The sequence below is a fragment of the Vicia villosa genome, linkage group LG3 (genome assembly GCF_029867415.1).
Source record: "Vicia villosa cultivar HV-30 ecotype Madison, WI linkage group LG3, Vvil1.0, whole genome shotgun sequence".
Taxonomy (NCBI): Eukaryota; Viridiplantae; Streptophyta; class Magnoliopsida; order Fabales; family Fabaceae; genus Vicia; species Vicia villosa.
In genome coordinates this window covers 191,022,625-191,046,785 of record NC_081182.1, presented here as the reverse complement: position 1 = coordinate 191,046,785, position 24,161 = coordinate 191,022,625, and the positions used below count along the sequence as shown (strand labels likewise).

Sequence of the window (24,161 nt, the reverse complement as noted above, 5' to 3'; positions counted from 1 at the left end):
TTCAATACATGTTTAACTCTTTTAATCGTGCGTGAGATTTATCTAAAAAATGAATAAAGTGTGTGAGAAAAAGAAAACACAATTTTCTTAAAGAAAATTTGTATGTTCTATCGGACACGTGTGTATGAGTGGCATAAGGCCATCAGACATCGATTCAAAATGTGTCGAAGTCAAGAAAAAAAACCAATTTTTCGGAGACACTTGTCTGACTTTTTCGAAACTTGTTTGACTCTTCCTGCTCGTGTCATACAAGTGTCGGACACAACGAGACGCCTATTTCTAGAGGTGTGCTTTTAGTTCTTTATATTTTCTATGACTAGCTAAGTAAAAACTACATATAGCCAAATCTTTTGCACATTTGTTGGATAAAGTTAAATTACTAATTGGTCACTTCCAATATGGTCCAACTACTTTTCTGAATCACCGTTTCTCTTTTCGTGTATATTCTTTGCTAAGCAATTTTACTTCTTGGATCATTCTGTGCAAAAAGTTAGCCAATTTCAATGTTATTTATTGAATGTTCACTCACTATATTGAAAAAGAAAGTAACAAAAAATCGTCTTCTTTTCAGGAGAGGCCTAAGTGGATGAAAAACAGCTCAGTTGATGAAGTGAAGACAAATGAGGTGCATGCTATTGTTGTGGATTTTCATGTAAACTTGTTTTAGAGGAACCACATGATTTTCATAGATTTCTGCAGAATTTGATTTACTTGGCTAATATTCAGTCTGTATTTTATCATCATTTGATTGCATCTTTGTATATTATTATAACCTACGTGCGCCAGTCAGCAGGGTACAGTGCAGTAAGCTTTGTAATATTTTTTTATCATGTTTAAGAGCTCAAATGATTCAGAAAAATGCCGTTTTAAATCGTCTGTTCCATTTCGTTGTTAGTATGTGCAACTTGAAGAATCTTTGTTCTTGGTTCTGAGCATCGCTATATTGGAGATAATATTGTTTCATGCTGCATGTATCTCTGATCGTCTTTTGAGTTTAAAAAGCTTCATGTGCTACATTAATATTTCTGGTGTAATGCGTTGAAGATTTAAGTATTTATGAATAAATTGATCAACAAATAAGACTCTACAACTATAGGGAGAGGATCACCTAAGGCCCCAAAACAATAACTAACATGAAAAAAAAGCTCTACAACAGATAAAATTCGGTTGCGTTGTCAACATAACTCTATCCTCTTGTTGTTTCTGTAAAAGATGGCTGCAGTTTTGGTTGGAGGAGATACATTTCTGTCTGCTTTTGTTCAAACACCTTAATGGACAAACTAACTTCGATCGGCCTGTTTCATGATTATATCAAAAACATCAAATTTAATGAGTCATTGATGGGGAGAATACTGCGTTTTTGAGGTTGCACTAACTGGATTAAGTGGAGGAGAAGCACATTGTCAAACCAAAAATCAAACAATGGATGGATGGATTTAAGATGCAATCTTTGATACTGAGGATTTGTTCAATTATATGTAGTCAGTATTTTATCATATGCGATGTTTCATCGGTTTTCAAATATCACACAAAAGGCTCAACAATGATTAGTCTCAATTTTTTTTTTTTTTTATAAATGCTTGAAACTAAACCGAAATTTCAATAGCAGAGATAAACATAGTAAAATATTCAAATCTTGCCTCCACACCACAAGTTCACTTTTTACACTCATCACTCCTTCTATACGCTCACGACTTTGCTTTCTAAATGTAAGGTATAACGATCAATGAATGGCTTGTTTGGATCAGATCATTATCATGTTAGAGTGTTTAAAAGAGCTTATAGAAACAATTGGTCATGTCCATGAACTATTTTCCGCTTGTTTCAATAGTCCCGTTCTGTTGTAATAGAGCTACTGTCATACTAATAAACTTGTTGTGTCATGAATTTGCTTTAATATATTTTTACTATGTATATGTCTTTGAGTCATTTTAGAGTTTTGCTTACATTGTTGATGCATTATGAGAAATAACACTCTAAATCATCTCTAATCTGCATGTTTCCAAATAGAGAACACAAAAACTTGTTGCTGCAGATGTTTATCTTGCTGGTACTGTTATGTTGATATTCCGTATGGGCTTATTTGGATTGTTCATCAGCAACACACCTCCCAATGTGTCACCTTCTGTCGACCGTTCCCTTTAAAGGATCTTCTCTCTTTGGAATGTTTGCTTTGAAGGTAATCATAACTGTTGAATTATCTTAACGAGGATGGTTGCGATTATTTTAACTGATGAATTATCTTAACGAACATGTATACATTGTCGCCTTTTCAGGAACGGCCTAAGTGGATGAAGATAAGCTCACTTGACGAATTGAAGACAAAAGTAGGGCATGTTATTGTAATAATTCTTCTTGTAAAAATGTTTGAGAGGAGCAAAATGGTTGTAATTGCCACAGGACTAGACTTACATAGTTATTCCGTATGCATTTTCTTATCATCAGCATCTTTGTATATTCTTCATAATCTACATAAGCAAGATTAGAATTTAGTAGGCGCAGTAATAGTCTGAATTCATATATATATGTAAATGGAAACATTAATTGTTATTATCCAGAATATTACTGTTGAAAGCTTCTGTTCTAACCTTGGTAGAAATAGTATGCAAGCATTAATTGTTATTTTTTCAATTATAACAACAAACTAATATTATACACATTACACTTTATTCACTAATAACTATTACTTGAACTTTGTATTTATAAAAGTAGAAAACACACCAGTAAACTAATAATGCAATTTAGTAAAATGACTATTATCTTTATTCAAAGATGCCAATTGCTTTTTTGAAGATAACAACTTTTCTTGCATATATTGGGATATGGGTCCATAAACCATTAGTGAGCTTTGCTTTCCAACAAAAAAGTATTATTACTAATGCTATTCATTCACATGCGAGTCTTCTTGTGTCTACCTTTACAGCCAAACCATTCATTCATATGATATTCAGTCTTTGCTCCTTACTTGCAATTACTGCTATACCTCAATTTCCATACCTCTTTATCTTTTTCAAAATTCACCTATTCGATTGAAACAAGATGGCTACAGCTGCAACTATGATAGGAGGTGCTTTTCTATCTGCATCTGTTCAAACCTTAGTTGAGAAACTTGCTTCAAAAGAGTTTCGTGATTACGTAAGAAACACCAAGTTGGATGTCTCCCTCTTGAGAAAGTTCCAAACAACCCTGCTCACTCTTCAGGCTGTGCTGGATGATGCAGAAAAGAGGGAGCTCAACAATCTTGCTGTCAAAAAATGGCTAGATGACTTGAAAGATGTTGTCTTAGATGCTGAGGATTTGATCAATCAAATAAGTTATGACTCCCTTCGGTGCAAGATGGAGAATACACAAGCTGGAAACATAATTAATAAGGTGTGGAACTTTCTTTCATCTCCTTTTAAAAGCTCTCCTTTTAAAAACTTCTATAGAGACATCAATTCCCAGTTGAAGATCATGTGTGAAACACTTGAACCTTTTGCACAACATAAAGATACCCTTGGATTGCAAACAAAAAGTGCTAGAGTTTCTCGAAGGCCACCTTCAAGTTCAGGGGTTAATGAATCTATCATAGTGGGTAGGGAGGTTGATAAAGATACAATCATCAATATGCTTCTATCAGAATATGGCCCCAGCAAAAAAAATAACTTAGGTGTTGTTGCAATTTTGGGTATGGGGGGTGTCGGAAAAACGACCCTTGCACAACTGGTTTACAATGATAAAACAGTTGAACAACATTTTGATTTCAAGGTATGGGTTTGTGTAACAGAGGACTTTGATGTTGTGAGAGTAACTCAGTCTCTCCTTGAATCTGTTGTTAGAAAAACAACATCGGCTGCTTCAAGGGTATGGGAAAGCGAAAATCTTGATATTCTTCGAGTTGAATTAAATAAAAACATAAAGAACAAAAAAGTTTTGTTTGTACTAGATGATCTGTGGAATAACAATTACAGTGATTGGGAGGAGCTTGTAAGTCCCCTCATTGATGGAAAACCTGGAACTTCGGTGATTATAACAACGCGCGATAGAGAAGTTGCAGAGATGGCAAAAACATTTCCTATTTTTCAATTAGAACCTCTGTCAAATGATGACTGTGGGGTTTTACTCTTAGAACATGCATTGGGAAGTGATGGATATCATTCTGGTAAAAACATAGCCCTTGTAGACATTGGTAGGAAGATTGCAAGAAAGTGTGGTGGATTGCCAATAGCTGCTAAAATACTGGGAGGACTTCTACGTTCAAGGGTAGACACAACGGAGTGGACTGAGATTTTGAACAGCGATGTATGGAACTTACCAAATGATAATATTATGCCTGCTTTATATTTGAGTTACCAATATCTTCCATCTCATTTGAAAATATGTTTTGCATATTGTTCAAATTTTCCAATGTATTATCCACTTGATAGGAAGAAATTGGTTTTGTTGTGGATGGCAGAGGGCTTCCTTGATTGTTCTCAGGAGGGTAAATTGGCTGAAGAAGTAGGTGATGACTGCTTTGCAGAATTGTTGTCTAGATCCTTAATTCAACAATCAAATGATGAAGCTCATGGAATTTTTTTTTCCATGCATGACCTTATCTACGACTTAGCTATAACCGTATCTGGGGAATATTGTTATATTCAAGAAGAGTTTGATACTTTCGATAAATTTAGGCCTTTCTACAATTTTAAATGCCTGCGAAGCTTCCTACCCATTAACTTTCGAAGGTCACACAATTACTTATCCACTAAGGTGGTTGAGGATCTGCTACCACAACTTAAAAGGTTGCGCGTATTATCGCTATCAAAATATAGAAACTTCACCTATTTACCAGATTCAATTGGTAATTTGGTGCACTTGCGGTATCTAGATCTTTCACACACTAAAATCAAATGTTTGCCTGATACAGTATGTAACCTTTATAATTTGCAAACTTTGAATTTATTAGGTTGCTACAGTCTCACTGAATTGCCAGTGCATATGGGAAACTTAGTCAGTTTACGTCACCTTGATATAAGTGGGACTAACATAAAAGAGTTGCCTATGGAAATTGTGGACTAGAAAACCTCCAAACTTTGACTGTTTTTTGTGTGGGTAGGGGACATGAAGGGTTAAGTATCAAAGAGCTAGGGAAATTCCCAAACCTACAGGGAAAACTTACCATCAAGGAGCTGCATAATGTTGCTGATGTCAAAGAGGCAGAAGATTTAAACCTGAAAAACAACGAGAAAATTGAGGAGTTACAGTTGATGTGGGGAATACAAAGTGAAGACTTGCTAAAAGTGAAGGATGTGCTTGAAATGTTGCAACCATCAAGAAATTTAGCGAGCCTACACATCGACTTGTATGGTGGGAGAAGTTTTCCGAGTTGGTTTGGAAGTTCTTTGCTACCTAACATGGTGTCCCTTAGCATCCATAATTGTGAAAATTGCATAACACTTCCACCGCTAGGGCAACTACCATCTCTCAGGAAGCTGAGTATATTGGGATTGTTGAAGTTGGAGAGAATTGGACCAGAATTTTATTGTGTTCAAGAAGGAGAACGTTCCAATTCTACCTTCCAACCATTTCCATCCCTTGAGGAAATGAAATTTTACGACATGCCAAATTGGAAGGAATGGTTTCCTTTTGAAGGTTTAAAGTTAGCATTTCCTCGACTCAGAAGAATGGAGTTAGATAATTGTCCTGAACTAAGGGGACATTTGCCTAGTCACCTTTCTTGGATGGAAGAAATTGAAATAAGAGGTTGTCATAATCTACAGGAAACACCACATACTTTGCATTGGTTGTCATCAATCAAAAAAGTAAAAGTTAAAGGAGATTTAGTTTATAAAGAGTTTGTTTATAGAGCTTTAATGCTTGAGACAAACTCTCCATTGCAACCTGCAACTTTTGAAAGTTCCTCAATGTCTATTCCTTTTACTAAAATGATTATGAGTAGAAGCATCCGTCTTACCCACTTGGAACTCTGCCATATTCCATCTCTCACTGCGTTTCCCCCAAATGGTCTACCCACTTCATTGCAATCACTGCGTATTGTAGGGTGTAGCAAGTTATCCTTCATGCCTTTCGAAACATTTCAAAATTACACATCACTTGTAAGTTTTGATATGGAGGATAGCTGTGATTCACTTACGTCGTTTCCACTTGATGGTTTCCCCGCACTCCAAACACTTTTCATTAAATATTGCAGGAGTATGAATTCCATTTTTATTTCAGAAAGTCCTTCACATCAACATTCAACCCTCCAATCACTTAAGATCATATCCCATCTTTCAGATGAATCACTTAATGTCAATCTTCGGTTGGACACACTCACCAGTCTTAAATATTTGGGTCTGAGTTGTCCCGGAGAATTGTCATTTCGTGAAGGAGTTTGTCTACCCCCAACATTACAATCAATTGAGATTTCTTTTCGAGAAACAAAGCCGCATGTAAAGGAATGGGGTCTTCAAGAACTAACTGCTCTTTCAAGCTTGACAATTCAAGAAAAGGGCGAAATGGATAACACCTTGACAATGGATTTGATTCTCCCCATCTCCCTTGTGTCTCTTACTGTCGGTGGCAATCTGTCCTTTGAAGGAAATGGGCTTCCACACCTCTCGTCTCTCCAAAATCTCCACTTTCTGAGTTGTTTGCATCTCAAGTCATTGCCAGAAAACTACCTTCCTTCCTCGCTGAAATCACTTCAATTTTCTTTCTGTAAACAACTCGAGTCATTACCAGAAGACAGCCTCCCAACCTCTCTTAAGCGATTGACCATCAAATATTGCCCTCAGTTAGAAGAAAGGTACAAAAGGGAGGAAAATTGGTCCAAAATTGCTCACATTCCTTTCATACAAATAAATTACAATGTCACAATATGAAGACAAGTTACCTTCGTGATGTTTCCGGTATGATTTTGTCTTTCATTCTTGTTAATTTATGTTCACAATCCAAACACATCTCTAAATATTTTTCATATCATCTCTAGAGATTTCATGTATACTTTTTGCATCAACTTTTATTGTAAGAGTTCTTTTTAATGTTGTTTGAGACTTTTCTATAATGCTTTTTAGTTTGATAGAAAGAGTTCTTTTTTGGGATATGGTTATTCAGCTTCAATAAATAACACATTGTGTTTTGTTATGAAACATGTTTGTCTATGAATTGAAATATTTTATACTATAATGAGAATTTGACAATCTGTCATTGGGAAAATGAAAGGAAAATGCTTATTTGATCTTCATTTTCTTAAACTGTTACCGATTTTACTTCTTCGCTTCTTTGACAATTCTGTGAAAACTGTTGCCAATATTGAAAAGGAAAGTAACTCTTTTGGACTTATTTTCAGGAGAGGCCCAAGTGGATGAAAAACAGCCCAGATGATGAATTGAAGATAAAAAGGGGTGCATGCGATTGTTGTGGTTCTTCATGTAAACTTGTTTTAGAGGAATCAAATACTTTCTGTTGATTTTCGCATGATTTGATTTCGGTAGCTAATATTAAGTATGTATTGGATCATCATTTGATTGCATCTTCTTTATTCTTCATAAGCTGCATGAGCCAGACAGATAGTGTTGACAGACTGTAAATTACAGTATTTACAGCTCTTAACTGGCAGAAAATAATTCTGTCTGTAAATAATTATTTTGTTCCTTTTCTATATAGTTTATTTTAGGTAGTTTCTTATTATGATTTATTCTTTCTTTAATTTAGGATTTCCTTCCTAAACTATAGTCAATCACCTGTTGTAATTCCTTCTATATAAAGGAGGAATCCTTGTACAGTTATCATATAATATTATCAAATATTTCAACTTGGCATCAGAGCAACGATCTCTGCGCCTCTGATTTGCAGCCATGGTTGACAGTTCCTCAACCACCAGCAATGATCAGAATAAAGAGATTGTCGCCCCCAAAGACTTGCAGCGAGTTTTTTTCGGGGAATCTCATTCTGTCCAAATCACCACCTTTCGACTCAATGGGTCGAACTACTTCCGGTGGCACCAATCTATCCAGTTGTATATTCGTGGCAGAGGAAAACTCGGATACCTCAATGGTGAGCGACCCAAGCCAGATACTGCTGATCCACAGTATGCTGTTTGGGATGCTGAAAACTCCATGGTCATGACTTGGCTGGTAAACTCCATGGAGGAGGACATTAGCAGCAATTACATGTGCTATTCCACAGCCAAAGAGCTATGGGATAGTGTCACAGAAATGTATTCTGACCTTGGAAATAAATCTCAGATTTATGAACTCACCTTGCAAGCCAGAGAAATTCGCCAGGGAGGTAATAACGTGACAAAATACTTCCACTCTTTGAAGCGGGTTTGGCAGGACCTTGATCTCTTCAACACTTACAAGTGGAACTCTGCAGAGGATGCCAAACACCATCAACAGACAGTGGAAGAAGGTAGAATATTTCAATTTCTTGCAGGTCTGAATGAGGAACTAGATGAACTTCGTGGCAGGATCATTGGGAGAGCAACCTTACCTTCATTGGGTGAGGTCTTTGCTGAAGTCAGAAGAGAGGAAACTAGGAGAAGTGTGATGATGGGAAAGATCAAAATTGTTCCACCTCCTCCCGAAACCAACGCTCTTGCTGCAGAAACTACTGCCCTTAAAAGTTCAGCTAACCAGAAGAATTTTTCAAACCTCTGGTGTGACCACTGCAACAAACCACGTCATACACGGGAAACTTGCTGGAAAATTCACGGGAGACCAGCTCATCTAAAGGGCAACAAATCAGGTTCTAAAGTTCACAGACCCTTTCCTACAGCTCATGAGGCAGAAAAGACTTCTTTGAGAAAGGAACAAGTTGAGGAACTCATAAGGTTGTTAAATTCTAATTTTTTATCTGGTACCCCTAGTGGTTCTGTGGCACAAACAGGTAATTCGAGTATCCCTAGCTCCCTTAATTGTACCTCAAATATGTGTGTACCTTGGATCATTGATTCAGGTGCCTCGGATCATATGACCAGTCTTTCTTCTTTATTTAAAACCTATTCTCCTTCTTCTGGAAGTGAAAAAATTAGAACTGCAGATGGTACTTTCTCCGCAATTGCAGGGAAAGGGAATATTACCTTATCTAAAACCATTGACTTAAAAAATGTTTTACATGTACCTAAACTTACCTATAATCTTCTCTCTGTTAGCAAAATCTGCACTGATTCTCATTGCAGTGTGAAATTTTTTGACACTCATTGTGTTTTTCAGGACCGGACTTCGGGGAAGATGATTGGCAGTGCTAAGATGATGGATGGACTTTACTACTTTGAGGATATGTTCGAAAATAAAGAAGCTCATGGTCTAAGTGGTATGAGTTCCGTACCTGTTAGGGACCAAATAATGCTCTGGCATAAGAGACTAGGGCACCCGAGTTTTCAATATCTTAGGCATTTGTTTCCAAACTTATTCAAAAATATTGATTGTTCTTCTCTTGAATGTGAAAGTTGTGTTCTTGCTAAAAATCAGAGAGCTCCTTATTACTCTCAACCTTATCATGCATCTAGACCTTTCTATTTAATCCATAGCGATGTTTGGGGTCCTTCAAAAATTACAACACAATTTGGAAAAAGGTGGTTTGTAACATTTATTGATGATCACACCCGATTATGTTGGGTCTACCTTATGCATGAAAAATCTGAAGTTCCTAATATATTTAAACTTTTTTCACAAATGGTAGAAACTCAATTTGACACAAAAATCTCCATTTTGAGAAGTGACAATGGAACTGAATATTTTAACAAAAATCTCAATGAGTTTTTGAAAAATAAAGGCATTCAGCATCAATCGACATGTCCAAATACTCCTCAACAAAATGGCACTGCTGAGAGAAAAAATAAACATCTCCTTGAAGTGGCTCGTGCCATCATGTTTGAGAGTAATGTTCCAAAATATTTGTGGGGGGATGCTGTCCTAACAGCAACCTATCTTATAAATAGAATGCCCACTCGTGTGTTAAATTACCGCACACCTTTGGACACTTTCAAAACAATTTTTCCAGCATGTCGATTACATACTGAAATGCCTTTAAAAGTGTTTGGTTGTACTGTTTTCATGCATACACCCTCCATATCTCGGTCTAAATTGGACCCAAGGGCAGAAAAGCACATTTTTGTTGGATATTCTCCAAACCAAAAAGGGTACAGGGTATTTAATCCTATTACAAAAAAGCTTTGTGTTAGCATGGATGTTACCTTTCTAGAACATCAACCTTTTTTTCAAAAAAATTCCCTTCAGGGGGAGAATGATATTTTGAGTGAAGACAATTTTTTACATGTGCATGAACCATTGCCTATCCCTGTTGTGCATACTGAAAATACAAATTTTATTGATCAAAGAAATGAACACAACAAGGAAGACCATGTGGAAACAAGTCCTGAATTTTCCAAAGGAAATCCTATGCCAGACTTAGGTGGAGCCCAAACAGGGAAAGAAATACCACAGTCAAATAAAGAGTGTCGTGTTTATATTCGGAAATATCCTAAAAGGATCAAAGAGCAGCCCATCATCTCAGCAACAAACCAAGCAGAATTTCCGGAGGAAGGCCAAGGAGAAATACCAAGAGAAAGTCGAGGTAACACTGAAATTCCCACTTCTACTATTGAACTGCCCATAGCTATTAGGAAAGGAACCAGAACCTGCACTCAAAACTCAAAAAAGACTACCACAAACCATCCCATTTCTCAATATGTTTCTTATAAAAATCTTTCCCAAAATCACAGAGCCTTTACCTCTAAAATAACAAATCTGTTTGTGCCTAGAAACATTGAGGAAGCACTAGATGATCCAAATTGGAATTTAGCAGTCTTAGAAGAGTTGAATGCATTGAAAAAGACTGGGACTTGGGAACTTGTTGACCTACCACGTGACAAAAAACAAGTGGGCTGTAAGTGGGTCTTTACTATTAAGTGCAAGGCTGATGGGAGTGTAGAAAGGTACAAGGCGAGATTAGTAGCAAAGGGATTCACCCAAACTTACGGAGTAGACTATCAGGAGACTTTTGCTCCAGTCGCTAAACTTAACTCTGTTCGAATTCTTCTATCCCTTGCTGCAAATTCCAACTGGCCTTTACATCAATTGGATGTAAAGAATGCTTTCTTGAATGGGGAACTAGAGGAAGAAGTGTTTATGAGCCTTCCCCCGGGCTTTGAAGAAGAACTTGGAAGAAATAAGGTGTGTAGATTAAAGAAGTCATTATATGGCCTAAAACAATCTCCACGAGCATGGTTCGAAAGGTTTGGAACAGTGGTAAAAGGGCTTGGATATATCCAAAGCCAAGCTGATCACACATTATTCTATAAACGTTCAACAAATAATAAGATTGCTATCTTGATTGTTTATGTTGATGATATTATTCTAACAGGTGATGATAGTTTGGAACTCAAAAATTTGAGGGAGAAACTTGCTAAAGTTTTTCAAATCAAGGAACTTGGCCCCTTGAAATACTTCCTTGGAATTGAATTTGCAAGATCAAAGGAAGGTATATTTATGAACCAGCGAAAGTATATTCTGGATCTTTTAAAAGAAACAGGATTACTTGGATGCAAGGTTGCAGAAACACCTATGGAGCCCAACTTAAAACTACAACCAGCTGAAACAGAAAATATGGTGGACAAAGGAAGGTATCAGCGACTAGTGGGAAGGCTAATATATCTATCTCACACGCGTCCTGACATAGCCTTTGTTGTAAGCATGGTAAGTCAGTTTATGCATGCACCAGGTCATGAACACTTGGAGGCAGTTTTCAGAATCCTAAGATATTTGAAGGGATCACCTGGAAGGGGACTTCTTTATAAAAATCATGGACATCTTCAGGTAGAAGGCTACACTGATGCTGACTGGGCTGGGAGTGTGACAGACCGAAGATCAACATCAGGCTATTGCACCTTTGTTGGAGGAAACTTAGTTAGTTGGAGAAGCAAAAAACAGAATGTTGTAGCAAGGAGTAGTGCAGAAGCGGAATTTAGAGCACTTGCTCATGGAATTTGTGAGTCATTATGGGTGAAAAAACTTCTACAAGAGTTAAAGGTTCATAGTTCTCCTCCAATAAAACTATATTGCGACAACAAGTCAGCAATATCTATTGCACATAACCCGGTGCTACATGATAGGACCAAGCATGTCGAAGTTGATAAACACTTCATCAAAGAGAAGATAGAAAGGGGGCAGATCTGTATTACATATATTCCCACTACAGAACAATCAGCAGACATCCTAACCAAAGGATTACCGAAAAAATCATTTGACAACATCACTAGCAAGCTGTCTATGGAGGATATCTTTAAGCCAGCTTGAGGGGGAGTGTTGACAGACTGTAAATTACAGTATTTACAGCTCTTAACTGGCAGAAAATAATTCTGTCTGTAAATAATTATTTTGTTCCTTTTCTATATAGTTTATTTTAGGTAGTTTCTTATTATGATTTATTCTTTCTTTAATTTAGGATTTCCTTCCTAAACTATAGTCAATCACCTGTTGTAATTCCTTCTATATAAAGGAGGAATCCTTGTACAGTTATCATATAATATTATCAAATATTTCAACTGATAGAAAAGAATGCAGTAAGCTTTGTAATGTTTTCTTAACATTTGATTGTTGTTTGAAATCTTCTGTTCATTAATGTGGACATGCATTAATTCCTGTAACAGATTGAATCTTGTAAAAACTTTTTTTGTTACAATATCGTTCAGATTCCATATATTTTCCTGTTAATATGGTTGTTAGTGGTAAGGCCTACATAGTGCATAGGTTACTGAAGCCAGAGGTACATACTACTTTCATGTCATGGATGTGTGCTTGATTTCTCTCTCGCAGATGAATTTAGAAGCTTCAATTTTGAGGTTTCGAAGGTGTTGTTTCGGCGACACAAATGAGATGGAGGCTGGAGTTGAAAAGCATATAGAAAACAATCTATGAGTGTGTATACTTTTCGGTCTGCCATGAATGTGAACGTAAAAAAGAGAATTGATGGTCGTTCCAACAGATGACAGCAAATTGTTTTGATATAAAATTCAAACTCACAATGATGTTTGCAGACTATTATGGATGATTGAGTTTGATTGGACTTTCTGCCTTTGGCGGTGGAGGGACCGGTTAAGAAGTTCCAGTGAATAATTGAAAATTAGTTTGAATGAGAGAATGAGTAGAATATATGAAACTGGCGCATGCTGATCTTTATGTAGTTCGAGTGCTTGATCTGGTGCCAAACCGTAAAGTAGTCACCAGACCGTTGTCGTTGTTGTCCGAAAGTATCAATTGTCATTGATACTAACACGCACCTTGCCATAAGAACCAGAGGCCTACGGTCAATCTTCGTTAGAAACTACGTCGTCACCAACATTTATATGCGCCCCCACTTGCCATCTTTATAAAAGCAGCTCCTCAAATACCTCACAACATCACTCTTGATAATTGTTTTAAAAGGAAAAAGCTACTGAGAAGATTATTCACCACTAGTTTGAGAAAGTACATTCTAAATAATTTCCATGTTCTAACCTGCATGTTTCCAAATAGAGAACAAGAAAATAGCATTTATTTTTCTTTTTATGTTTTTACTAGGAAGTTTTAACTTTACTTCCATTTTTTGCCGAATTTCTTATAATTAAGTCTTAGTTTACTACTTTCACTTAGTATTTTTTTTCCTGCTAATAAAATGCATGAAACTATGTGGTTGTGTCATGTCTTTATTTTGGGCCCATGCATTTCGCTCAATTTCAACCCATTCACATATTGATTTGAATGCAAGGTTGTAAATGGGCTCGAGCTATTTGAGTTACGGAAGCGTTGTAATATTTTCTTAACATTTGAATGATCATATGATTCATATAAATTCTGTTACATTGCTTTTTTAAGTATGTAAAACACGAAGAATAAATAAATGTTGAAGAATCCATGTTGTTCTAGGTTCTAACTTCTAAGTATATGCAAAAAAATTGAGTAAAACACTAAGCATAAATAAATGTTGAAGATTGAGTAAAACTTCATTTCTGACTAATTTTCTTCTTTTCGGCGACTTTTGGTCATTAGCATACATCTAACTAACCTCTCAGTTTGAAATGAAAACAGTTAATACACCACTAAATGCTAACCAAATGAAATGCAAATACTAATTGCGATGCTGAATCGGTAAGGAGATCCACAACACAAAATCTACTGGAATTTGAACTTTTCATTCAAACTGCTCTCCAAAGCATCCATAATCCTATGCATCTGCCCATAAGTTGAGGAACTGTCAACTAGATCCTCCAACTCCATGAAAATCTCTCTGACTGCTTCCCCCAATCTATCCCATATCGTAATTGCTTTATTTCTTAGAGACACACTGTACTCTTCACAAAATAACAAATCAAAGTCTGGAATTAGATCACGCAATGTTTCAAACACCTCGTGCATTTTAAACAAACGCTCTGGAGAACGCCTTCCATTGGCAATGGAGTTGGCAAAATTCAATAGCTGAGTGGTGGATCCCCTAGAAATCTCCACGAAGGACAAATCTGCTGTGGTTGAGGATAAGATGCGACTGCAGAGTCGTCTCTCGCCAGGTAAGAGTATCTTGAGAGTGACATTGAAAGCTTTAATCCATTTCTCAATCTCAGCTTCGAGGTTTTTCCACGGCATACTATGGACATCCTTGACGCTGAAATTATGCAACCCGAAAAATATATGCATTAGGCACTGGTTTAAGCATTCCCTACGGAAATTGATGTACACATCGGAAAAATCCTTCTCAAACCCAGCGCTCACCATAACCTCTGCTGTTTCCTCGAGGCCTTTGATGGTTTCTGGCTTCAGTGCATCCATCAAGTAGTTAGGATCGGCCACCACATAATTTTTAACATGCTCCAAAAGCATTTGAATGAAATTAGAATTTTCATGCTGAAGCGCAGTCACAAATTTCCTGAGTTGTTCCATCATACTGCTAATATCAGTGATGATCACCAACTGTGGTGAATTGATGCCATTGTTATTGCTAGCATTAGCAATATCAGAAGTGGTGAGTTGTAGTCCTGGAGTCACCACAAAAATATCATGGAGGTCGGGGTACTGATTATTTTCTCCATCGTCTATGGAAGAAAATGAAGTACGGGTAATAATAAGACCATAGCTGAAAGCTGCTCCAACAACGAATAGCTGCCATTTGATCTTCATGAGTTGCACAATTAGACATCCGAGGAAGAAGTAGAGAAGATCAATTTCAAATCCAAACTGAGTTTGCGTCGACAGGCTGAGAGACATGACAGCAAAGGCAGCGCATGAAAAGAGGCTATATAGATCTGGTGTCCCTTTCACCACTTTGTCGAAGATAAAGGAATAGGAAGATGTGACGGCCAGTACAAGAAATGCTGTATGAGCTTTGAACCGAAGACTTGTGGAGCGCGGTAGTAACTCTGCACAGAAAATCATGAGGCTGATGATGAGGCCGAATACGCTGTAAAGAACAATCTTCAAGGGATTCCATTTTCCAAAGAGATAGTTGAAGGAAGAGCTTCGAGCATAACAGACAAGTCCAACAACAGCTGAGGTGAAACCTACAAATCTCCACACTTTAGGCTTCACCAACCATCTCCAAGTTTGGATGAGAGTTGGCATGTTAGTGTGTAAGAATTGTTTCACTTTATGACATCGGCTGTGACAAGTTTTGTGAAATTTCAGCTGAAATTTCGAGGAAAGATACCAAAGCTGGTTTGCACACTCTCCAGGAAAGTTCAATAATTATTTCCAATGATTCTGGGTTGATTTAGTAGCTATTCTGCTTGTACTGATAAATGCCAATCTGTAATAGTTTTGGAGGGTTTCTAAGAGGGAGTGTGTTTGGGGACTAGTTCAAAATGTGGTGGTGACTCTAGTGCTCTCTACTGTAAAGGGGGCTATTTTGTATTGGTTTAGAATTCTGATTTTGCTTTTTTGAAAAAAAACATTGTAATATGTTACTCAAGTCATTACCAAGTCAACTGCTCCATTAGTCCTTGTTTAATCATAATTCATAACCATTGTTACTTTTAATATATGTTAAAACAATAATTAAATTATTTTAATGAAAAGTTAAAATACAAAACACAAATAATAGAAATAATTATTTTAAATTGTAATATGTTACTCACTTCATTGGATTCTTTCCTAATAGAAATAATTATGCTGGTTAAATTATGACATTATGTGATAAAATTTAAGGCTTGTAAATTGTAATATGATAATTTTGAGAGTATAAAGATGAATTAAATTAGCAAATGCAATGATAAGTGGGCATGTACTCATTCTGCAACATGAAACAAACCAAAAATAATGATCAGCCTCACTGTAGCTTACAGACATAACCTAATGGTGATATAAAAATTCTATGTGTGATAGACTTATGGTTGATAACTATGGACAAATAGTCAAGAAAAGATGAAGGCATGCAGATGACTTGTTGGCATACACAGGTTCTTTATTTGAGTCTGCCATCTTCATCCGTACAATCCCGACAATTGTTTAGAGTAAGTAAAGAACATTTAGTACTTAGTAATCCTCTCATATTCTTAAAACCCTAGACGACAACGAGAGTAGTAATTTTTTCATATTCATTCATTTTTTCCGATGGAAAACTCTAATCTTACAAGGTAACCGCTCTTACTATTATTGATTAATAATATGTTATAATTTGTATCTAGCAGTTTCAATTTAAATCCTTCAAAATTTGCTTGTTGCCCCATTTTTTGTTTTTGGAAAACGTGTAACTTAACTTAAGTTGTTGTACAGTCATAACTTACAATTGTATCCCTAGATTCATTGAATAATTGTATGAAAGATCATAAAAAATGATCCATTTAACCAAATACAGCATGAACATATTCCATATGTGCAGTTATACCACACTGTTATAATTGTTTGTGATTTATGTAATAAACGATTATTTACGTGTTGTTTCAATTTTGGGTATGGGAGGAGTCTCTAAAACAAACTCTGCAAAGCTTGCTGACTTTGATGGAAATGCCGGACAACATTTTGATATCAAAGCTTGATGAAAATGTATGAAGGTATTGGAGACAATTGGCCTAGAGTTCTATCATGTCCACGGAGGAAAAAGTCCCAATTCTTCCCTTCAACCATTTTGCTATGGTGTGTAGGAATGATGATAATGATAGAGTGTCAATATGCCCGCATTAGATAGTGGCACCAACAGAAATAATAATTTAGGTGTTGTAGTGACTGTGGGTATGGGAAGAGTTGCTAAAACGAACTTTACAAAGCTTGCTCACTATGATGCAAACGCCGGACAATATTTTGATATCAAAGCTTGAACGTATGAAGGTATTTGAGACAATTGGCCCAGAGTTCTATCATGTCCACGGAGGAGAAGCTCTGAATTCTTCCTTTCAACCATTTCCTTCCCTTGTGCATATCAAAATTTCACAACACGCCAATTTTGCTTTTCATAATCTTAGAACTCTAGAATCACACAATGATCCTGAACATAGAGGACACATACCTAGCCATCTTTCTTTCAGAGAATCATTTGAATAGAAGGTTGTGCTCATCTGTTGGAAACACCACCTACTTTGCATTGGCTGACATCAATTACTTATCCATGAAGGAGGTTGAAGATTTGGTGCCATCACTCAAATAGTTGTGTGTGTCATTGCTATCAGAGTATACAAACCTCACAAAACTAACGGATTCATCTGGCAGTTTGGTGCAAATGCGGTATGTAGATCTCTCCTCCACTAAATTCAAAAGCTTTTCCGATACAGTATGTAAACTTAACTATTTGTAAACCTTGATTTTAGCTATTGATTATTATTTGCATACTATTTCTACATATTGGCGGTGAAATCTAATATCTTATTTGAAATTGAGATTTGTCAAGATAAATTAAATTTATAGAACTAGGAACAAAATTCGGAGGTAATAATGCAATCCCTCTTATGAATATAGAAGAAAGATATGTTTCATTATATGTAGTCAGTATTTTATCATATGCTATGTTCATCGTTTATCACACAAAATGCTCAACAAAGACTAGTCTCTATTTTTTTTATAAATGCTTGAAAGTTGAAACTAAACTGTAATTTCAATTAACTGTATATAGCAGTAGTCTTGTACACCATATTTGACTTTGTGATTGTGTAGAGTCTTTGTTATGGATAATGGACCCATACAATAATATCAATTATAACAAGCAAGTCTTCTTGTGGCTCTCTACTTTACAGCAAACCATCCAAAAAAACTACTCTTGTCCACTCATTCACATTTGAGTCGTCCTTACTTCCATTTGCTCTTTATCTCGTTCAAAATTCACCTATTAGCTATAACTTCCTTACTAGCTGATTTGCTTTAACAAAATCAAAACAAGATGGCTGCAGCTGCAACTATGATAGGAGGTGCTTTTCTCTCTGCAACTCTTCAAACCTTAGTCCAGAAACTTGCCTCAACTGAGTTTCTTGATTACATCCGAAACACCAAGCTGGATGTCTCCCTCTTGAGAAAGTTACAAACAACCTTGCTCACTCTTCAGGCTGTGCTGGATGATGCAGAAGAGAAGCAGATCAGCAACCCTGTTGTCAAAAATTGGCTAGATGACTTGAAAGATGTTGTCTTAGATGCTGAGGATTTGGTCAATGAAATAAGTTATGACTCCCTTCGGTGCAAGATGGAGAATAGACAAGCTGGAAGCAGAACTAATGAGGTGTTGAGTTTTCTTTCATCTCCTTTCAAAAACTTCTATAGAGATATCAATTCCCAATTGAAGATCATGTGTGAAACACTTGAACCTTTTGCACAACATAAAGATACCCTTGGATTGCAAACAAAAAGTGCTAGAGTTTCTCGAAGACCACCTTCAAGTTCAGGGGTTAATGAATCTGTCATGGTCGGTAGGAATGATGATAAAGATACAATCATTAATATGCTTGTATCAGATAGTGGCACCAGAAAAAATAATAATTTAGGTGTTGTTGCAATTTGGGGTATGGGAGGTGTTGGAAAAACAACGCTAGCACAACTTGTTTACAATGATGAAAAAGTTGAACAACATTTTGATTTCAAAGTCTGGGTTTGTGTATCAGAAGACTTTGATATTCTGAGAGTAACCAAATCTCTCCTTGAATCAGTTGTTAGAAATACAACATCTAATGCTTCAAAGGTATGGAAAAGCGATAATCTTGACATTCTTCGAGTTGAGTTAAATAAAAACACGAGGAAGAAAAGATTTTTGATTGTGCTGGACGATTTGTGGAATGATAGCTACAATGACTGGAATGAGCTAGTAAGTCCCCTTGTTGATGGAAAACCTGGAAGTTCGGTGATTATTACAACGCGTCAACAAAAAGTTGCAGAAATGGCAAAGACATTTCCTATTTATAAACTAGACCCTCTGTCACATGAAGATTGTTGGTCTATACTCTCAAAACATGCATTGGGAAATGATGAATATCACAATAGAGAAAACATAGCCCTTGAAGAGATTGGTAGGAAGATTGCAAGAAAGTGTGGGGGATTGCCAATAGCTGCTAAAACACTGGGAGGACTTCTACGTTCAAGGGTAGACACAATGGAATGGACTAGGATTTTGAATAGTGATGTATGGAACTTACCAAATGATAACATTATGCCTGCTTTACATTTGAGTTACCAATATCTTCCATCTCATTTGAAAAGATGTTTTGCATATTGTTCAATTTTTCCAAAGGATTATCCACTTGATAAGAAGAAATTGATTTTGTTGTGGATGGCAGAGGGTTTCCTTGATTGTTCTCAAGCAGGTAAATTACCGGAGGAAGTAGGTGATGAATGCTTTATTGGATTGTTGTCTAGATCCTTAATTCAACAGTCAAATGGTGGAGCTCGTGGAAAATATTATTTCATGCATGACCTTATCAACGACCTAGCTACTGCCGTATCTGGAAAAATTTGTGGTCGGTGTGAATGTGGTGACATCTCTGAAAAGGTTCGTCATTTATCATATATTCAAGAAGATTATGATATTTTCATGAAGTTTAAGCACTTCTACAATTTTAAATTCTTGCGAAGTTTCCTTCCTATTTCCCATCATACGTGGCCTAAATACTTATCCATTAAGGTGGTTGATGATTTGCTACCAACACTGAAAAGGTTGCGAGTGTTATCGCTATCGAAGTATGTAAACATGATCAATCTACCAAACTCAATTGGCAATTTGGTGCAATTGCGGTATCTAGATTTGTCCTTCACTGAAATCAAAAGCCTACCTGATACAATATGTAACCTTCACAATTTGCAAACCTTGATTTTATTAGGTTGCAACAGTCTCACTGAATTGCCAGTGCATATGGGAAAGTTAATCAGTTTACGTCACCTTGATATAAGTGAGACTGACATAAAAGATTTGCCTACGGAAATTGGTGGACTAGAAAACCTCCAAACTTTGACTGTTTTTTTAGTGGGTAAGCGACATGAAGGGTTAAGTATCAAAGAACTAAGGAAATTTCCAAACCTACAAGGAAAATTTACCATTAAAAACCTATACAATGTCATTGATGCAAAAGAGGTAGAAGCTGCCAACCTGAAGAACAAAGAGAAAATTGAGGAGTTAGAGTTGTTATGGGGAAAACAATGTGAAGATTCACTAAAAGTGAAAGATGTGCTTGAAATGTTGCAACCACCAATAAACTTAAAGAGCCTACTCATTGATTTGTATGGAGGGACAAGTTTTCCAAGTTGGTTTGGAAATTCTTTGTTTTCTAACATGGTGTCCCTTAACATCCATAATTGTGAATATTGCTTGACACTTCCACCGCTAGGGCAACTACGTTATCTCAAGGAGCTGAGTATATCTAATTTGTTGTTATTGGAGAGAATTGGACCAGAGTTCTATTGTATTCAAGAAGAATGTTCCAATTCTAGCTTCCTACCATTTCCGTCCCTTGAGCATATGAAATTTCACTGCATGCCAAATTGGAAATATTGGCTTCCTTTTGAAGGCATAAATTGTGCTTTTCCTCGACTTCGAACAATGGAGTTCCATTATTGTCCTGAACTAAAGGGACATTTACCTAGCAAGCTTCCTTGCATGGAAGAAATTAAAATAAGAGATTGTTATAATCTATTGGAAACATCACATACTTTGAATTGGCTATCGTCAATCAAAAAAGTAAACATTGAAGAAGATTTAGATTCTGAAGTGTATGCTCAAAGCACTCAATGGTTAATGCTTGAGACTGAATCTCTGTTGCAACATGCAACTTTTGAAAGTTACCCAATGTCTATGCCTAAAATGATTATGAGTAGCGTTTGTCTTACTCACTTGGAACTCTATCGTATCCCGTCTCTTACTACATTTCCTACAAATGGTCTTCCCACTTCATTGCAGTCACTTCGTATTGAAGGGTGTAGGAAGTTATCCTTAATGCCTCCCGAAACTTGGAGAAATTACACATCCATGACAAGTCTAGATATATGTGAGAGTTGTGATGCGCTTACGTCCTTTCCACTTAACGGTTTCCCTGCACTCCAAACACTTTCCATTAGTATATGTAGAGGTTTGAATTCCATTTTCAATTTAGAAAGTTTACCTTGGCCGTCAAGCCTCCGGTCACTTACAATCATCTCCCGTAGAGCAATTGAAGTCAATCTTCGGATGTACACACTCGCTGTTCTTGAACATTTGTATCTGAGTTGTGGAGAGTTGTCATTTCGTGAAGGAGTTTGTCTACCTCCCAAATTACGATCAATTTATATTTATTTTGCAAGAACAATGCCGCATGTAAATGAATGGGGTCTCCAAGACCTAACCGCTCTTTCAAGACTTAGAATTCGAGAAAGGAGTGAAATGGATAACACCTTGATGGTCGATTCGTTGCTCCCCATCTCCCTTGTGTCTCTCAGTGTCAGTGGTAATATGTCCTTTGAAAGAAATGGGCTTCGACACCTCTCCTCTCTCGAAGATCTCCGATTTGATCGCTGTCTATATTTCAAGTCATTGCCAGAAAACTGCTTTCCTTCCTCGCTGAAATCACTTGAATTTAGTTTTTGTGACAAACTTGAGTCATTTCCAGAAGACAATCTCCCTACCTCTCTTAAGCGGCTGACCACCAGAGATTGCCCTCTGTTAGAAGAAAGGTATAAAAGGAAGGAAAACTGGTCCAAAATTGCTCACATTCCTGTCATACAAATAAATAACCAACTCACAATATGAAGACAAGTTGCCTTCCTATTGTTTCAGGTATCATTTTCTCTTTCATACTTGTTTGTGAACAAAACTAGAATTATATATTTTTGTTGAACGAAACATTTTATATAATAATGAGAATCTGACAATAGAATCTTCGAAGCAAATGCTTATTTGATCTTTATTTTCTGAAACTGTTATCCAATTTCAATTTTATTAATTGAAATGTCACTGATAATATTGAAAAGGAAAGTAATATTTTGTCTTGTTTTCAGGAGTGGCAGTTGATGAATTGAAGACAAAAGAGGTGCATGCTATTGTTGTTCTTCGTGTAAACTTGTTTTAGAGGAACCAAATGGTTCCCGTTGATTTCCGCCAATATTCAATCTGTATTTTATCATCATTGTATATTGCTCATAGGCTGTAGGAGCCAGTCAGAGAGAGTACAATGCAGTAAGCTTTGTAATATTTTCTTATCATTTGAATGATTCATAAAAAGTATGTGGCAACATGAAGCATAAATAATGGAACAAGTTGAAGAATCCATGTTGTTCTTGGTTATAAATTCATGAAACTTGTTTGAGTAACATAATCAGGATTGATGTTCTTTTGTGTAGTACTTTTCAAATCATAATAGATTACTTTTTTTCTCATTTATCTTGGGATTATAAATTGGTGCATTGAAGATATTGTTCATCCAAAGATAATACTGTTTCAGTTCAGACAGTATAAATTAGAAGCAAGAAAATGTCTTTCTGGAATGTTTGCTTTAAAGATAATCATAAACCCTACAAAAGTGGAACATGTTATTGTAATGATTCTTCTTGTAAAAATGTTTGAGAGGAGCAAAATGGTTGTAACTGCCACGGATTTAGACTTACTTAGTTACTCGGTAGGTTTCTTATCATCAGCATCTTTGTGTCAATAATTCTTGGCTTGATACTTTTCTCATTATTATTTCTCGTATATATAAAGGTTACAGGGCTATATCGGTAATTACACTAAATAAATACATTTAAACTAATTCCTATTCACATCCCCCCTCAAATTGATGCTGCTTGTCAATGAGCATCAATTTGCTAACAAGAAACTGATGACGTGGACGCGGAACAACCTTGGTAAAAATATCTGCAATCTGCAACTGAGTACTGACATGAGGAAGTGATATTATTCTGTCATCATAAGCGTCACGGATTGAGTGACAATCAACTTCAATATGTTTGCGTTCATGAAAAACAGGATTCGCAACAATTTGGATGGCACTTGTATTGTCAGCATAAAGTGAAGTTGGCTCTATTTGAGGAAATCCAAGTTCAGCCAATAGACCACGAAGCCAAATTATTTCAGAACAAGCAGCAGACATGGCACGATACTCAGATTCAGTAGAAGATTTAGAGACTCTCGCTTGTTTCTTACTTTTCCATGAGATCAATGAAGAGCCAAGAAACATGCACCAACCAGTGACAGATCGTCGAGTATCAGGGCACCCTGCCCAATCGGCATCACTATAAGCACTCAATTTAAGAGGAACGCCGGTAGGAAAGAATAAACCACGATGAGAGCTTCCCTTCAAGTAACGAATTATACGTCGAACTGCTGCCAGGTGTAGGTGGCGAGGAGAGTGCATGAATTGACTTACTTGTTAAACAGCAAATGATATGTCAGAGCGAGTAATAGTCAAGTAATTAAGGCTACCCACAAGTTGACGATACAATAAGGGATCATGCAACAGATCACCATCATCACGATGATATTTAACATTAACCTCAAGAGGAGTATCTACTGGATTAGCCGATTGCAGACCAGCCATAGAAATTAAATTTGTGGCATACTTGTGTTGATGGAGGAATATGCCCTTGGATGTAGAATGAACCTTAAGACCAAGAAAATAATGCAAATTACCAAGATCTTTCATATGAAACGCTGCTTGTAACTGCTGTTTAAGGCTTTGAATGGAAGCATGATTAGAACCAGTAATAATCATATCATCAACATACAGAAGAAGTAGGACAATTCCATTACATGTTCTATGAATAAATAGAGAAGAATCGTACTGACTCTGAGTAAAG

At 36.5% G+C, this 24,161-nt stretch overlaps 2 protein-coding genes and 1 pseudogene across 2 annotated transcripts; 2 read left to right on the top strand and 1 right to left on the bottom strand.

Annotated features, from left to right (window-relative positions):
* Positions 1-2,848: 2,848 nt before the first annotated feature.
* Positions 2,849-7,536, top strand: LOC131593158 (putative disease resistance RPP13-like protein 1; annotated as a pseudogene).
* A 6,581-nt stretch (positions 7,537-14,117) lies between these two features.
* On the bottom strand, positions 14,118-15,798 carry LOC131659596 (uncharacterized). The gene has a single exon (XM_058928768.1). It carries the CDS (start codon positions 15,555-15,557, stop codon positions 14,118-14,120), a length of 1,440 nt encoding a protein of 479 aa, XP_058784751.1. The 5' UTR covers positions 15,558-15,798.
* Positions 15,799-18,169: 2,371 nt separating this feature from the next.
* LOC131593157 (putative disease resistance RPP13-like protein 1) lies at positions 18,170-23,041 on the top strand. Its single transcript, XM_058865419.1, has 2 exons — positions 18,170-22,146; positions 22,368-23,041. The coding sequence occupies exon 1, from the start codon at positions 18,301-18,303 to the stop codon at positions 22,117-22,119; it is 3,819 nt and encodes a 1,272-aa protein (XP_058721402.1). The 5' UTR covers positions 18,170-18,300; the 3' UTR covers positions 22,120-22,146; positions 22,368-23,041.
* The last annotated feature ends 1,120 nt before the right edge of the window (positions 23,042-24,161 follow it).

Coding starts and splice junctions, on each gene's coding strand:
- LOC131659596 (XM_058928768.1), bottom strand. CDS start 15,557: ATGCCAACTCTCATCCAAACTTGGAGATGGTTGGTGAAGCCTAAAGTG.
- LOC131593157 (XM_058865419.1), top strand. CDS start 18,301: ATGGCTGCAGCTGCAACTATGATAGGAGGTGCTTTTCTCTCTGCAACT.